This window comes from Watersipora subatra, chromosome 1, assembly GCF_963576615.1.
Source record: "Watersipora subatra chromosome 1, tzWatSuba1.1, whole genome shotgun sequence".
In the NCBI taxonomy this organism is placed as follows: Eukaryota; Metazoa; Bryozoa; class Gymnolaemata; order Cheilostomatida; family Watersiporidae; genus Watersipora; species Watersipora subatra.
In genome coordinates, this window is record NC_088708.1 from 67,965,671 (window position 1) to 67,982,596 (window position 16,926).

Consider the following 16,926-nt stretch of genomic DNA (forward strand, 5'->3'; position numbering starts at 1 on the left):
GGAGGAGATAATAGCAACCCATCAAATTTCCGCCCTATTTCAGTACTCCCTATTTTATCTAAAGTTTTTGAAAAGCACTTAAATATTTACATCTACTCTCATTTGTCCAAAAATAATATTTTACATCCTTATCAGTGTGGTTTCAGAAAAAGTCACTCATGCACTGATGCTGTTCATAAACTAATCTCAGATTGTTTGGATTTGAAAACCAGAGATGAGAAGATTTGCTTGATGTTTTTGGATTTCAGCAAAGCTTTTGACTGTGTCAGTCACAAAATATTATATCATAAACTAGAACTTGCTGGTTTTAAAAATAAATCGTTGCAAATACTTCAATCCTATTTTCACAAAAGGCGCCAAAAGGTCGTCATGAATGACAAGGAATCATTGACACTAGATATAAATGTTGGTGTTCCACAGGGGTCACTTATTGCGCCAGTATTATTTTAAATATATATAAATGATCTTCTTAGACTTATTCCAAAAGGCTTTGCCTACGCCGATGATACTGTTTTTGTTAGTTATCACAAAGATGTGCAACTTCTTGAGACGAACTGCAATCTCATCATGAAAATTATCAGCAACTGGTGTACAGCAAATCATATGACAATCAATTTACAAAAATCGCACTTTCTTCTTTATAATAGTGATGAAAACCTTCGAAACAGCTTTACTCTTAAGTTTAACAGTCAATCCATCACTTGTAGACATGAAACAAAATTGTTAGGATTTGTTTTGACAGATCGACTCTCTTGGAATAACCATGTCGACACTGTTTGTAGTAAGGTCATGAAGTCATTGACTCTGCTCCAGTTTTGCAGGCCATACATGAACTCAAAGTCTGCTATTGCATTTTATTATCAGTTTATATTTTGCCATATTATTTATGGTATCCACACTTATTATAATCTAGCTCCAAGATATGTCACTAAGGATTTATTTTTGTTGCAAAAAAGAGCATTTCGACTCATTGCAAATTTACATCATATGCCTGCATATATTATTCCAACAAATGATCTTTCCAAATCTCTGCGTCTTCTTACTCTGCCTGTGCTAAATATTTATTTTACTTCAATTCAATGTTTCAAGATTTTTCATGGTTTGTGTCCTCGTTTTTTACATGACAATTACAGGTTCTTAACTCATTTCAACTTATGAACAAATTGCATACAATCACTAACAATCATTTTGAAAATGTCATTGCCAGCTGTTTTAACAATCTTCCACCAAATATCCGTTCTCTTAGCAGAGAAAGGCATTTTAAACACTATTTGTCAGACTATTTATTCAATTTTAATGGCTAACTGTTGTTTTTTTCCCTTTTTTTTGTTTTACTATTGTTGTATGGCCTAATTTGAAAAACATTTCTATTTGTGAAATGAAATTATTGCCAATAAAGTACTATATATATATATAACAACATTGATGACTGTATAGTAGCTTTTTTGGAATGTGCAATGATAACACAAATGGCTAGATACAGTGGTTGGGACAAGACCATAACAACAGATTGTTACACAGGGCAATTACATTGGTAGCGAGGCAATATGGCCTAGTGCTGCCGTATCCCACTTTGACTATTTTTTCACAACTTCCAAAAAAATTTTCAGCTAGTTTTTATGACTCAGCATATTCCAGAACATAACTTGACATCTGACTGTCCAACCGCCATCTTTAAGCCCGCCTCTAGGCTGCTTTAGAGACACTTACTATGAGTCAGTTGGCACCAACAACACAGAATTGAAAATAAATACATCTTCTTTACTATAGTAAGAACCGTGTCCAATTCATCTGAATCAATGGTTAGAGGTCAGAGGTTAGAGGTCAGAGAGAAAGAATGCACCACACATGATTTGAACCTTTCTGAATGGACCAAAACTCTAACACCTGCACCATTTGATTGCCTCACCGCTTTTTGGTATAACTGTGCATATAGTTATTACAACTGACGATCTCTCACCGCGCACTAGGCTGCTAGGGTACTGGTTTTTATAAAGTACATATGTCATTTCCTCTTTTAGTGTCAACAAGTAAATGGCTATTTTTGACCGTTCATTTGTCACAAATGAAGGGCAATTACAAAACATGTGGTATAAAACGTAATTTTGGGATCTGCAAAACCTATTCAATATAGTTTTAAAATGAAATACCTGTTGTTGAGGGATTGCTGCGAGACAGAAACCTAGATATACCACTAAAGCTAAAAAGTGAGAGCTAACTAACAACAGGGTCTTTCTAGTCATCATGGGTGACCTGAACACCAATGTCTGAATAATGCCACTTTTCCTGTCTAACATACTTTATGGAATAAATACCAAGGTTAGTATGACAAATGGGAGTATGTATATATATAATATATATATACATATCATTTGTCCTGTATATATATTTAATTTTTTTTAGCTATACGCATTCACTTTGACGAGAAAAATACACAATTTTTGGGCTATATATATGCATCAGAAAATCTACAGCGTTATGAGCTGTATGCATGCGTTAAGACAGGAAAAATGAGAACTACCTGGGCTATATGCATAGACTATGACTGTTGCATAGCCTTAGCTCAACAAATTAGCACACATTTGACAGACATTTTCAGTTGAAGTAAACATGAAAAATTGTTTTCGGTAACTCGTGCAATTACTGCAAATATAAGTCAGTATAGCGAGGAGACAACTCAATTACTATAAAAAAATACAAACTATTAGCAAAGCTGTTTTGCTACCTGGAGGCTCGGAGCATTTAGAGCATTCATATCTGTAGCGGTTCATGTCTGGACAGCAATCTGCGTGTTTGAGGTTGAGACGATCGTCACAGAAGGTGTCACAATAGCAACGAGTCAGATTGCGATCTATTGGCAGTGAGCAATCATCATTCCTACCGCAACAGCACCTGCTTCCTACTGGCCTCTTGCCACAAAAAGGCTCAGTAAATCTTTTGGGATCAAGGTAGCCCTCACTCAGTATCAAATTGCAGATTGCAAAGATGAAGAGAATACAACTCCTGCTCATCTTTGATTCAACTATATTCTTGCGTTGTTTGGATAGCTCGCAATGATGTCTGCATAAAAATTATGCAAAAATGTAAAATAAATGAGCGCTTTCATGCGATTCTAGTCAGAAACCTTGTAACTTGATTCTTCTACTATTTCAGGTTCAAACTGTATCAGAATTCTGTAACTAAAAATTGGCCGGAAAAATGACAAAACTGGGGATGTTGGACATGATTGCGAAGGAGCTCTGCAGAGTGTTTAGAGGCAAATCTGTTCTAAACCAAAACTATTTGTTAAACGCTTGAGGTATTTAACAAATAATACAGCTTAGACACAATATACAGTTAACATAGCTAACACTGTTAACATAGTTAACCTCTACAAAATATTGCTGCCAAATCATCCCTTTGAATAAAACCGCACCAGTATAAAACGTATAATGCATATAGGAATGCATTAAAAAATAATCTCTCTGAGGATTTATTGCAGGTGGCCTGTGAGAATGTCAGCAATGATATCTAGCAATATCAGCAAATATAACAGCTAGCAAAATATAATCACATGCTATCTCATGCCTACTGTAGGTAAGGCAAACACTTCGAAATATTAATTAATGTTTGCTAGAGGCTAAAACAAATCTAGAAAACTAGAAAAGGTCAGACGAATCCCCTTAATGCTGCTGCTTCAGGGACGTGAAGCTTGCTCGAGCATGCTTCAAGCATTGGATCACCTGATACGCTACTCTCACCTTTATATATAACTTTGTCACAAGCATAAAAACATTGTCAGCACATGTTTATGAAATACTCGGTAGCTTTAGCATAAATGCACTAGTTTGGTGCAGAAGCTGAGATTTAAAGCTTGTCTGTACATATATGATCAAAGATTAATGTGTTAGCACACCAGAGTAGTCTCTAGGTTTGATAGATATTAAAACTGTTTTATATTCATTGTTTTTGATTCTACATACAGTGACTAGCATTTGCAATGCCATATTTGTGCCTATACCACATGAAGACAAAACAATATTATTTATTATATTTACATAATAACTATAGATGTTAGTTGGCATACATTTTCTGAGAGATCGTTCTGTATTATAAAACAATCAAATTTGAATTTTTTTTAAATTATTCACAATTTTACTAAAACAGGATGTTACATGACTTTATTCGATTAAGTGTTGATATCAAAGGGTTTTTTAAAGACCCCTTGCAATCAACTTCATATTCCTGGGATTTGAAGGCATTCACAGCTAACGCATATGAATCATTCGAATATCTGCCTCACTTGTTTGATACAATACAAAACGTGGTACAAGCATAAACTGGAACAATTTCAACCACCCACTGCTGAAGTCGTTGGTAGTCAGGCTATTCCAATAAAGTCACCAGACACCCAGCAACTACCTGTTGTATTATACCTCAAATATTAACTACATGAAGTTCCTGACCTGTCTGTGTGGTACATTAATAAATAAATTTTTAAAATGCAAAAGATAATTGCCTTCCTGAAATATATGTTGGCATGTCTACGCCTTTGTACATACCATAGGTTGTGTACTGTATGAAGTGTCAGATGGCGGAAGAGTACTTCTATCGACCCAAAGATAGGCAGTCAATACTCGTTAGCAGGCCTATACAAAGCTTTTAAATATCCAATGCCACAGGCCCTGCCATGATATTTACATTCCAAAACATGTTCAATGATAACCTCTATTTGCATTGTGTTTATATCACATATATAACAGTAGGTTAGATGTCACGATCCAGCTAAACAAACATATCTTTCATTGTGGAATTTAAGTGCCTAGGCAAATTTCATCACTATATAAACCGAATTATTATTTTTATGAGACAAATCTTGCAAGATGGAGATCAGTTGATAAATGGTTTATGAACTTTTCATCATGAACGAAACTTACACAATGCGGTTTTGCAAAGTCTACAAGAACAGTGGGAGAGCTGAGAAAACAATCAAATATTCAATATAGGGTACGGAATCTCAGTTCCAACACATACCATATTATGTTGGAACAGGATTTGGTATGTGTGTATATATATATATATAGTAGTTCTAAAAAGGTGACCTGACAGCCAATACAGATCGCTAAGCAGTAGCAGGTGCTCCAAACAACTCCAAACACAAACCTATTACATCAAAAATGATTCTACATGCAGACTGTGCAAGGATGCACCGGAGGCCATCCAACACATTATTTGTGGATGCAAGCAGCTAGTTGAAAAAGTATACATTGAGCCGCATAGGCAAATCTTAGCATGTCACAAGTATAGTTTGTGCGAAGTCTATGAAATGAGTATGGCCTCGATAAAGCTTCAGAGAAGGTCAATGAGAAAGACCGTGCTAAGCTCCTTGCGGACTTCTACATCCGAACTGACATATAATTATGTCTTGGCAAACCAGCCAGATATTGTAGAGGTAAACAAGGAGAACAAAAGGGCTACTATAATAGATATAGCAGTACCCAATGACTACAATATAGCCAGCAGAGAAAAAGAAAAGGTAGATAAATATCTCCCTCTTGGAGAAGAGATTGAAGCTTGAGCTTCAATCTCTAGCGCAAGCAGCTAGCAGAAAACGCATACACTGAGCGGCATAATCATGTCGCAGGTGTTGTGTATAGAAGTCTATGTGATGAGTATGGCCTTAATAAACCACAACACAGGTGGGAAGCTCCTGTAAGGTCAATGAAAATGACCGTGCTAAGATCCTCTGGGACTTCTACATCTGGAATGACAAGCATGTCCTAGCAAACCAACCAGATATAGCGGTAGTGGACAAGGAGAACAAAAGGGCTACTATTATAATAGATATAGCAGTACCCAATGACTACAATATAGCCACCAAGGAAAAAGAAAAGGTAGAGAAATATCTCCCTCTTGGAGAAGAGATTGTAAAATGCTGGGATGTAAGAACAACTGTAATTCCAGTAGTCATTGGGGAACTGGGCACAACAACACCGGCGCATAAAATGTGGCTTGCCCAGATACCGACGGCAATCAACTCAGGTGAGTTGCAGACAAGTGCGCTATTGGGAACAGCTAAGATCTTGAGGTGAGTGCTCAAACTCCCAGGTCTCTGGTAGGAGACCCGAGTTAGAGCAGAAATTACCACCCATATGGGTTAACCGGGGTGAGGAAACAATTTATATATATATTATATATATATATTTCTCGAAGTATGTCGTCCGTGTGTCGTATGTCGTACGTCTGTCTGCATTCCGGCTATAGCTATTATTAGAACAACTGCAGCTGGACAACAATGCTGATGCAATGTCATGGAGTACCGTCATTAGAAGCCTAGCAGCTTTACTGCAATTTTCCATTGACATTGTGCCAGGCTAATAGCTTGAAAGTTACAATTGTTTGACAAAATTGTCGTTTTCATTTTTCTCTTAATTTATTTCAACTACACAAAACACTTCTCTCATGATATGTAGTTTGAAAGTTAGAATGGTAAATGTTGTTTTATACTAAATACAAATCAATTTTCTGTCCAGACTTCTTTATTACGGGCAACGCCGGGTGGTACAGCTAGTATATATATACTAGCTGTGCTACCCGGCGTTGCCTGAGTATGAAAAATCAGCTTAGAAACAATGAGAAGTAATGAGAGTTGCCTGCCACTTGCTATTAGCCTGGCAGATTGCCAATGGAAAATTTTAGTAAGCTTACTAATGACAATCACTTACTTATGGGTCTTTCCATAGAACTCGCCCACAAAGTGTGACATAGAGGTCAAAGTCTCAAATCACCCCTACACTAGATTTAGCATTACTTTTAGGACGCGTAACTATTCAAGTTGTGTAAACAAAACAGTTATTTGCTATTTTGTTTTTTAAATTTCGCAGTATATTGATGTTTCTACAACAGGTCAAGGACAGGTGACCGATGTAACAGGAGACAGCATATCATACCTTTTTATCAAACAAAAAGACACAAGCTTAATCATCTTTCACCTGCTTTAATAATTGGGTAATAAGGTTACAATGCCATAAGAACAGTTAACTATGGAGTGCAAACAATATACTTTACATAAAACAATTGCCCGTCTTCCTATACATCCAGGTTGTCGATGAGACACAAGGGGACACCATTTCCCGGTTACACTGGTAATATTACCAAATGATAACACTATGTCATTAAATTGAAGTAATGTTACTTCCAACATAAAATAACAGTGATTATACATGTTTATATCTTTTGTTTCCAGTTATTTAGGCTAGTTATCCTTAATACAGATTGCCGATGTAACAGGGACACCAGGTGATGCGGTGTTCCTGTTACATTGGTACCATCAGCAGAGTGAATTCAACTTCGCAGATGACAAGAAAATGAATTTGCAAAATAAAATAATGCTTCCTTGGAGTACATTATCTTACATTACAGACCTCAATGCTTTCATGTCACACTTTTTGCAACAAAAGCTGTCGAGGACACCACATAATAATGCTGTTTATATCAATAAGTGTTGGTCGCTGGAAGTCGTACTTTGTGCCTATTGAGGTTTGGATTGGTGCTATCCAAGCGAACACTGATCCATTATGACACTGTTTTTACTTTGTGATAATTTAAACGTGAAACATTTGACTTGTTTAATCACACTTTATGGGCGAGTTTTATGGAAAGACCCTTACGCAATCACCATGCATGGTATGCAAAGCCGTTGGGTATGTGCTCCCATATAGCGACTTTTTTTGGCAAGCTATCAACTCATTCTCTGTGGCCTATTGGGTAGGGCGTCGGACTGGTGAACGGAGGGTCTGAGATCAAATCTTCTGAGATATGGATTCTTCATTCCAAGATTTTAATTGTTATAGCCGGACAGGCAGACATACGGACATACTTTGAGAAATATAGATATACATGTATATATAATATATAACAGACTATGATTATATGTTATATATATCTACTGTATAAATAGCAAAAAATCTGCGTGCGCGTGTTAGTCCACCTTACAGAGCGGTCTTTCCTTTTTCGATTCGGTCGTACAAAGCGAACTAAATTAATACGAGCAGTAAAATTAAATTAGTAGTAAATATTAGTGGTAAATTAATAAAATTTACAACTCACTAAATAAATTAATGTTATTGAATCTGCTATTGCACAAAAAACTCATTAAATAAATCAATGAGTAATAAATTACATGCAATTAATATTTACTGCCAACATGTACAGAGAAGGTCACGTGAACGTTTGTTTCTTTCCGCCACCGGAAAAAACATTGTTTTCGCGTTGAAAATTACCTACTAAATTTCTACTTCAAAAAGGTAAGTACTTCTCATTCAATGTTGTATTGTCTATGAACTGCCACACCTCCACTACTAAAAAAAGTTGGATTTGCCACTGTTCGTGATAGTAAGCATGTTCATTTCCTTCCGCAGCTGAGTTACTAATTTTTTTCCAGCTGTGACTACTGTAACTTACTACCACAGAACTTGCAAGGGTGCTCCGAGCGTTGCGAAAGGCGACGGTGAGAAGAAAGAGAGCAGGGTATAATACAAAACAGCAAACCATCTCATTCACTTTTAGAAACGCCTTTAGTAGCAGTTCTGGCCTGTTCTAGCCGTAACCGTGTTTGCTCAGCAGTTTCTGCTTGGCAAAAAGGCTGTCATGTTGGCGTTATGTTTTATTATCGCAAGGTGCTAATGCTGTATCTGCCTTGACATCATACTGTCTGTGCCGTTATACATGTAAATTTTACTGATAATAAATTTTATCAACACAGCCACATTACTGCTGCACTGTTTGTATATACCATGTCAAAACACAGGCTATAGACGAAGAACTGGTGAACCATGATAGTGTTTTAAGCATGTAGAAGTCTTCATTATATATATAGTATATAACAAAGTACTATATATATATATATATATATATATATATATATATATATATATATATATATATATATATATATATATATATATATATATATATATATATATATATATATATATATATATATATAATATATATATATATAAATATATATATATATATCTATATATATATAGATATATATATATATAGTACTTTGTTGGCAATAATTTCATTTCACAAATAGAAATGTTTTTCAATTAGACCATACAACAATGGTAAAACAAAAAAAAAGGGGAAAAAAGCAACAGTTAGCCATTAAAATTGAATAAATAGTCTGACAAATAGTGTTTAAAATGCATTTCTCTGCTAAGAGAACGGATATTAGGTAGAAGATTGTTAAAGCAGCTGGCAATGATATTTTCAAAATCATTGTTAGTGATTGTATGCAATTTGTTCCTATCACGTAAGTTGAAATGAGTTGAGAACCTGTAACTGTCATGTAAAAAAACGAGGACACAAACCATGAAAAATATTGAAACCTTGAATTGAAGTAAAATAAACATTTAGCATACGCATAGTAAGAAGACGCAAAGATTTGGAAAGATCATTCGTTGGAATAATATATGCAAGAATATGATGTAGATTTGCAATGAGTCGAAATGCTTTTTTTTGCAACAAAAATAAATCCTTAGTGACATATCTTGGAGCTAGATTATAATAAATGTGGATACCATAAATAATATGGCAAAGTATAAACAGATAATAAAATGCAATAGCAGATTTTGAGTTCATGTATGGCCTGCAAAACTGGAGCGGAGTCAATGACTTCGTGACCTTACTACAAATAGTGTCGACATGATTACTCCAAGAGAGTCGATCTGTCAAAACAAAACTTAACACTTTTGTCTCATGTTTTTGTCTCAATTCAATAAATGCTGGCGATAGCTCAGCAGTTCAATAGCAAAATATTTTGTAGAATTTCTTAAAAGATACAAAACTTTTCAATACTGCCAGTTTGAAGAACTTCAGTTTGCCTAACAATGTCAATTTCATTATCACTTCTCTGTACAAAAATAGGACAACTCCAATTTGAGTGGTTTGAGACTGATGCATTGTAGACTAGCTGTAAAACACATTGCAGATTTTCATTGTTCTCCTCAACATTATGGACATGTATGGCAGCATATGTGTGTATGCATAGTCTGATCAGCGCAACACTTTCAGTAGACTGCATATTTGGAGTTGTTTTACAGTATGAAAGACAACTCTCAATAAACCTCTTGCAGAACACGAATCTGTTTTGTGGATGAGTAATGCAGCTAGTCTACTATATAAACGGCAAAAAATCTGTCTGTATATTTGTGTGTGTGTATGTGTGTGTTAGTCCACATTATAGAGCAGTCTTTCCTTTTTCCGTTTCGGTCGTACGAAGCGAACTGAATTAATATGAGTACCGTACTTTTCGGACTATTAGCCACTACTTTTTTCTGATGATTTGAGCCATGCGGCTTATGTAAGGGCGCGGCTATTCTTTGGTTTTCTCTTTCACTGCTAGGGCGCATTAACCGGAATCTCCAGTTAGTGCGCGTCTAGCGGTGAAAAAAAAAACGAAACGATGCCTAACGGTACTGTTCCGTTAGGCACTAGGTTAAAGAGCGATGGTTAAGTGCGGTTAAATAGCAGAGTTGCTGCCGGTTAAAAAGCACATCCTGAGTTCTGCGGGTTATACAAAGGTGAATTAATATGAGTAGTAAATAAATCAACAAAATTAAATAAAATTTACTACTCATTAAATAAATTAATGAGTAGTAAATTAATAGTTACGGCCAACGGAAGGTCACGTGAACGTTTGTTTTTTCCGGCCACCTTGACAATTGTTTTCGCTTCGAAAATTACCTACTGAATTTCTACTTCAAAAAGGTAAGTACGTCTCATTCAATGTTGTATTGTCTATGAATAGCCACATCTCCACTGCTTAAAAATGTTGCATTTGCCACTGTTGGTGATCGTAAACATGTTCATTTTCTTCTGCGGCTGAGTTACTTTTAATTTTTTCCAGCTACGAGTACTACAGCTACTACAGAACTTGCACGGGTATTGCTACTGCGTTTTACCTTCTAAATTTCCTCCTCAAAAAGGTAAGTACTTCTCATTCAATGTTGTATTGTCTATGAATTGCCACATCTCCACTACTTAAAAACGTTGCATTTGCCACTGTTCGTGATAGTGAACGTGTTCATTTCCTTCCGCAGTAGAGTTACTTATATTTTTTTCCAGCTACAAGTACTACAGCTACTACAGAACTTGCACAGGTACTCCGAGCGTTGTGATAGGCAACGGTGAGAAGAAAGAGAGAAGCTGGTATTGACTTACTGTCACCCTGCTTTAGCCATGGCCAGCTGTACATTGCCTGCTCAAAAGTAGGCACAAGCCGAAAACTGTTTGTTCATACACCCGACAGAAAAACAAAAAATGTTGTCTATCCGCAAGTGTTGCATTTAATCAACATTGTGTTATTGTTATGTCATGCTTGCATTGAATTAACATTATGTTATTGTTATGTCATGCTATGTTCTTCATGTTCTGCTATACCTACATATTATCTACACGCAGCACTTTCTACAATATTTTTCAGCCTATACGGTATATATTTTTATACATTCGTTTACCTCATTTTATCTCATATAAAGGCAATCATGTTGGCGTTGTTTTATTATTGTAAGATGCTAATGCTGTGTCTACCTTCACATCATACTGTCTGTGCTGTTATACATATAAATTTTATCAACACAACCACATTAATGCAGCGCTGTTTGTATATACCCTGCCAAAACACGGGCTATGGACATAGAACTGGTGAGCCATGATTCGTGTTTTAAGCATGTTGAAGTCTCCATTCAATAAATGCTGATGATAGCAAAATATTTTGTAGCATTTCTTAAAAGATGCAAAATCTTTCAATACTGCCAGTTTGAAAAACTTCAGTTTGACTAGCAATGTCAATTTCATTATCAGTTCTCTGTACAAAAATAAGACAACTCCAATTTGAGTGGTTTGAGACTAATGCATTGTGGACTAGCTGTAAAACACATTTCAGATTTCCATTGTTCTCCCCAACATTATGGAATTGTATGACTGCATATGTGTATGCATACTCTGATTGGGCAACAATTTCAGTAGACTGCATATTTGGAGTTGTTTTACAGTATGAAAGACAACTCTCAATAAACCTCTTGCTGTACGTGAATCTGTCCTTGTGGATGGGTAATGCAGCTAGCGGTTCGGGTTTGGGGCCATGGCGTCACACGGGGATGCACGTGAGATCTTTTTCACCCCAAATGCGGCGGGAGTCTCCAGACGCGGCACTCTGGATGAACGAGTTGGCGAGGCGATTGATTGCGAAGCGATCGAGTGCTAGGCAATTGATTGAGAGGCGATTGATTGAGAGGCGAGTGATTGCAAAGCAATAGAGTGCCAGGCGAGTGTGAGGCAATTGATTGCAAGGCGAATGATTGCGAGGCGAGTGCAAGGCGAGTGATTGCAAAGCGATAGAGTGCCAGGCGAGTGTGAGGCGATTGATTGCGAGGCGAGTACAAGCGCGCGATTGTCAACTGCTTGGCGGGTAAAGACTGGTCGGCCGAGTCGGAGACTCTGCAGCAAAAGCGCGCAATTGTCAACTGCAAATATAGATGGGTATGAACGGATGCATGAATCTAGATGTATGAATCTAGAATATTTACTAGATTTTACAGGCATCTAGCTGTAAAACACATTGCAGATTTCCATTGTTCTCCCCAACATTATTGACATGTATGACTGCATATGTGTATGCATACTCTGATCAGGGCAACAATTTCAGTAGACTGCATACTTTGAGTTGTTTTACAGTATAAAAGACAACTATCAATAAACTGCTTGCTGTACGTAAATCTGTTCACCTAGACAGGTAATACAGCTATAATATATATATCTGTTATATATATAACAGATATATATATTATATTTATTTCTCAAAGTATGTTCGTATGTATGCATTCTGGTTAGAGCTATTAAAATCTTGAAATAAAGAATCCGTACCGAAGAAGATTTGATCTCAGACCCTACCATTCACCAAACCGACATCCTACCCAAGTGGCCACAGATAATGAATTATTAGCTTGCCGATATAAGTTGCCATATGAGAGCACATACCCAACGGCTTTGCATACCCCGCAGGGTGATTGCATAAGTGATTGTCATTAGTTAGCTTACTAAAATTTTCCATTGGTAATCTGCCAGGCTAATGGCAAGTGGCAGGCAACTTTCATTACTTCTCATTGTTTATAAACTGATTTTTAATACTCGGGCAACATTCCAGTAGCACAGCTAGTATATATATATATACCTCATACATAGTTTGAGATATATATATATTTCATAAACTATATACGAGGTATATATATCTTATAAACTATATACACACATACCATATCCTATATGTATATAGCATATTTTTTAGTTCAAATATATGCGTATGTATATATATATATATAAATATCATATATACACATACTTGTGTATGTATATATATATATATATATATATATGGTGATATGCACAAAGTTGGAATAGTAGCCATCATTATTGAGTCCATTAGCTTCCAGCATTCTAGAATATTCTTCAAACTCTCAGCAGTATCAGTTGGGCATTATGAAAATACAGTGAAACGCAATGATGCAATGATTCAATTGATCGTTTCACCCTTCGACTTGTGTGTCAGGGCAAACAAGGAAAAGAACAAAACTGGTCTAATAACTAAGTACACGTCATACATATGTAGCTGTTATCAGGAAAACCCTTTCCCTTCAACTGCAGCAGTACATTCTGGTACAATCATGCAATAACAGCGCAAACAATGTCACCGCTCGCTGATGCAATCAATCGGTGATTAATGATTATCTGTTCTAGAAAATTCACTGATTGGCGCCGCCTTAGTATTTAAGTTGTAATCACATTTTGGATATCAACAGACTTAAGCGTAGTTGCATTGTACTAGCATAGTCAGGAGCTTGAAAACAAGCCACTCATTGTACTGGAGCATGGAGCAGATTGACAACGCAAAGCGGGTGCTTGCGAATCTACAGCAGCTCATACAGAACACGATAGACGACGTGCGACTACTGAAAGCCTACATCAAGATTGAAAAGAAGCTCAGATGTGAGATAGATTTCTTAGAGAAGAGGACAACACGAGCTAACCGGTCCTCAAGCAACCTACCATACTTGTATGGTGTGTTGGACACCGTGCAACAGTCTCACGGCATACAACAAGTAATTGCTGACTGGACCAAGTACAAACTGCGAATAGATGTCATGTGTGATGGTGGCCGAACATGGAAGAAAGTAGTAGCTCGAAATCCACAGTCTCTTCACCTTGTGTGGGCAGGAGATGGTCAGTATGGCCGCAAAAACACTGTTGACATTGTGAGCAGATATTTGGAGGCAGCTAAAACAGAGTCGGACTTCTCTCCACCAAACGTGGTGTGCGTGTTTACAAAAGGCGTAACACATGAAATGGCTGAGTATATTGAAACACTAGGGGCTAAAGTTGAAGGAGAAAGAGTGGCGGTCTCAAGCGATATTCTACGCCGTCTTCAAGGAGCTGAAGTTCAACTTGAAGATTCTTCAGAATACTCTGATAGCGAGGAAGAATACTCCGGTGACGAGGTCTCAGAAGACAATGTGAAAGGACAGTGTTCCTCTAGCAGCCCTCCTTCCGAGGAGGTTGCAAGGATTATAGCTCTTCCAACAGACAAAAAAGTCTTTTTAGACGTGACGACTCTCGTCATCTATGTCTCAGATGTTTGCAATGGTGGAGAATCATTCGACTTCAAGGACTCCATGATGGCTGAGCAAGCCGAACAAGAGAGAGCAATTCCGGTAAAGCCATTTATAGAGGAACATTTTAATGACCGCCTCCTTGTAACATGTCAAGCCGCACTGGACAACTACAAAAGCTTCATGCAGCTCTTGGGTGGTAAGAAGGAACAAGTGAGGGCAGAAGAGCTCTTGAAGAGAGTGACTGTTGTACCCAATGACATGTCAGAGAAGTTTAGTAAGCTGAAAGAACATGGCAAGGTATGCTAGGCAATACACAAATGTTTGATAGAAATCTTAATACAAAATGGTGAAACAACTCTTAACTATGTATTACAAATCCCTCAACAGTGTGGTCTATCAGGACGCTCCAACTTTTAGGCTTGACATGAATGACTAACGCCTATATAATGTGCAAGCACATTTCAATCAGGACTGTTGAAAGGCTTGATAGTGTTTGGAATGATTAAAAATCAATAAGTTAGCGCCTGCTTTGAAAAATTGGCTCCGATTAGCCTTCCATGGTATGCCTTTGGCTATACTGAACAGCATCCCTGCAGAGTGTGCACACCTAAAGCTACATAAGCAATAGCTCAAATAAGCTTATATCAAACAACAAAATGGTTGGTGGAATGTAGTTTTCTATCTCGTGACCGACTAAAGATTAAAAATTTTACCTATTCGGTGCAGTATTTAAACTTGTTTCATAAAACATAATAAACAAACAACAAACAAACAAGTTTTAACAAACTTGTTTGTTAAAACATTTAAAAATTCAAAAAAGTTGTTAGCTAATCAATCAGCAAATTGCGACGAGTACGAATAGTTTGTAATATGAAACGACTGTAGCCAATGGTCTATGAAAACATGGGAAAGCAGGCCATTTGTTAGTATGAAAAAGCACAAAGATATTCTTGCTTGAAACAAAATCATGGCTTTATCAAGCATGTTGGCTCTTGTTACACCATTATCCTTAATTATCATGTTGTTTGTAAACAATATGTATTTTACAGATAAAAGAAAGATCGAAACAAATATTTGGTACAGCGGACAAGCTGCGATGCAATATCCTAACATCAAATGAGTCATTCCTAAGAGCTGCGGCAGCACAAGGTGTAACAGTGTCAGCAATCGTCCATCAATCTAGAGCCCTCAGTGAGCTCAAACGACTGGAAGAATCCGGAACAATCAACAAAGATCAAGAGTAATAATCGGCTGAGTTGGCATTCTACAGAGGAATAAGCCTCTCAAGAAGAAATGCTTGCCTTGCTTATCAGTGTAAGCCGAATGTTTACAGAGCTTACTAAAAATTAATACTCTGAAGTCGTTCTTAAAAATATCTTAACACTGTTGGTATACTTATGTGTGTTCGGTGATATAGCATGTATTCGTTTGCATGTTATTTAAGCATACAATCATTCTTTACACTACATGTACATATGAATGAAATAGCATATTCAATATCGCATATTGTGAACATTCAATATTAGACAATCATTATGTACATGTAATACAACAAGATTACATTTGAAGAGAAACAATGAAAATCACAATGCTTTTATAAAAGAAGAGAGGTTAATTGAGTGTGACCTTGACTAAACCATCTATAAATATATACTATTTAAATATGAAATAGACGTGTAGGTTTATCAGCAAATATTATGGAAATGCTCTAGTCCCTCCCGGTGTCATACAAGTTTTACAGCACACTTCAATGTGTCCGTAAGTTAGCACAAAACAGAAGGCAGGTAATACTAAAAGGAAAAAGGATATAAGATTGTATTTTTAAAATGTTAAGAATTGTCTGTCTACAACGAAATGTATAAAAAAGAAGTGAATTTAAAAACACTCGATTGAAAGCCTAGAGTAGCAACGGATGTGCGCATATCAAGTCCAAAAGACATGCATGCTTTACTGCAATCATTCTTAGGTCACCCAGAATGAATGTTACTCTGCTCATGTAGAAAGTACCTTCAGATATATACAAATACCTGCAACACGGCGTTAATGTGTGTCACCCGCTACTCTTACAGTGACACTTAGACTGTCACCCATACTGACAATAGTGACAGTTTTTGTACATCACACAGCAGCCAATCAACTCCAGTCCTGCGAGTGACAGTCTGACAATTCACTTGCTTCGCGAATAAGGTGCATGCCAATGACAGTCAACAGCGCTTTATTTCATCACCAACCACCTGTGACAGATTGCCATGCCTCTCAAAATAACCTG

The 16,926-nt window shown here is 36.8% G+C and overlaps 1 protein-coding gene across 1 annotated transcript; it reads left to right on the plus strand.

Annotated features, from left to right (window-relative positions):
• The first annotated feature begins 13,860 nt into the window (after window positions 1–13,860).
• Window positions 13,861–16,906, plus strand: LOC137392148 (UPF0415 protein C7orf25 homolog). The gene is made up of 2 exons (XM_068078782.1): window positions 13,861–14,954; window positions 15,707–16,906. The coding sequence occupies exons 1-2, from the start codon at window positions 13,917–13,919 to the stop codon at window positions 15,899–15,901; spliced, it is 1,233 nt and encodes a 410-aa protein (XP_067934883.1). The 5' UTR covers window positions 13,861–13,916; the 3' UTR covers window positions 15,902–16,906.
• Window positions 16,907–16,926: the final 20 nt, after the last annotated feature.

What these genes read in the sequence shown, in the direction of transcription:
- LOC137392148 (XM_068078782.1), top strand. Translation starts at nt 13,917, where the DNA reads ATGGAGCAGATTGACAACGCAAAGCGGGTGCTTGCGAATCTACAGCAG. An exon ending in AGCTGAAAGAACATGGCAAG is followed by an intron (nt 14,955 to 15,706) that starts GTATGCTAGGCA and finishes TGTATTTTACAG; the next exon opens with ATAAAAGAAAGATCGAAACA.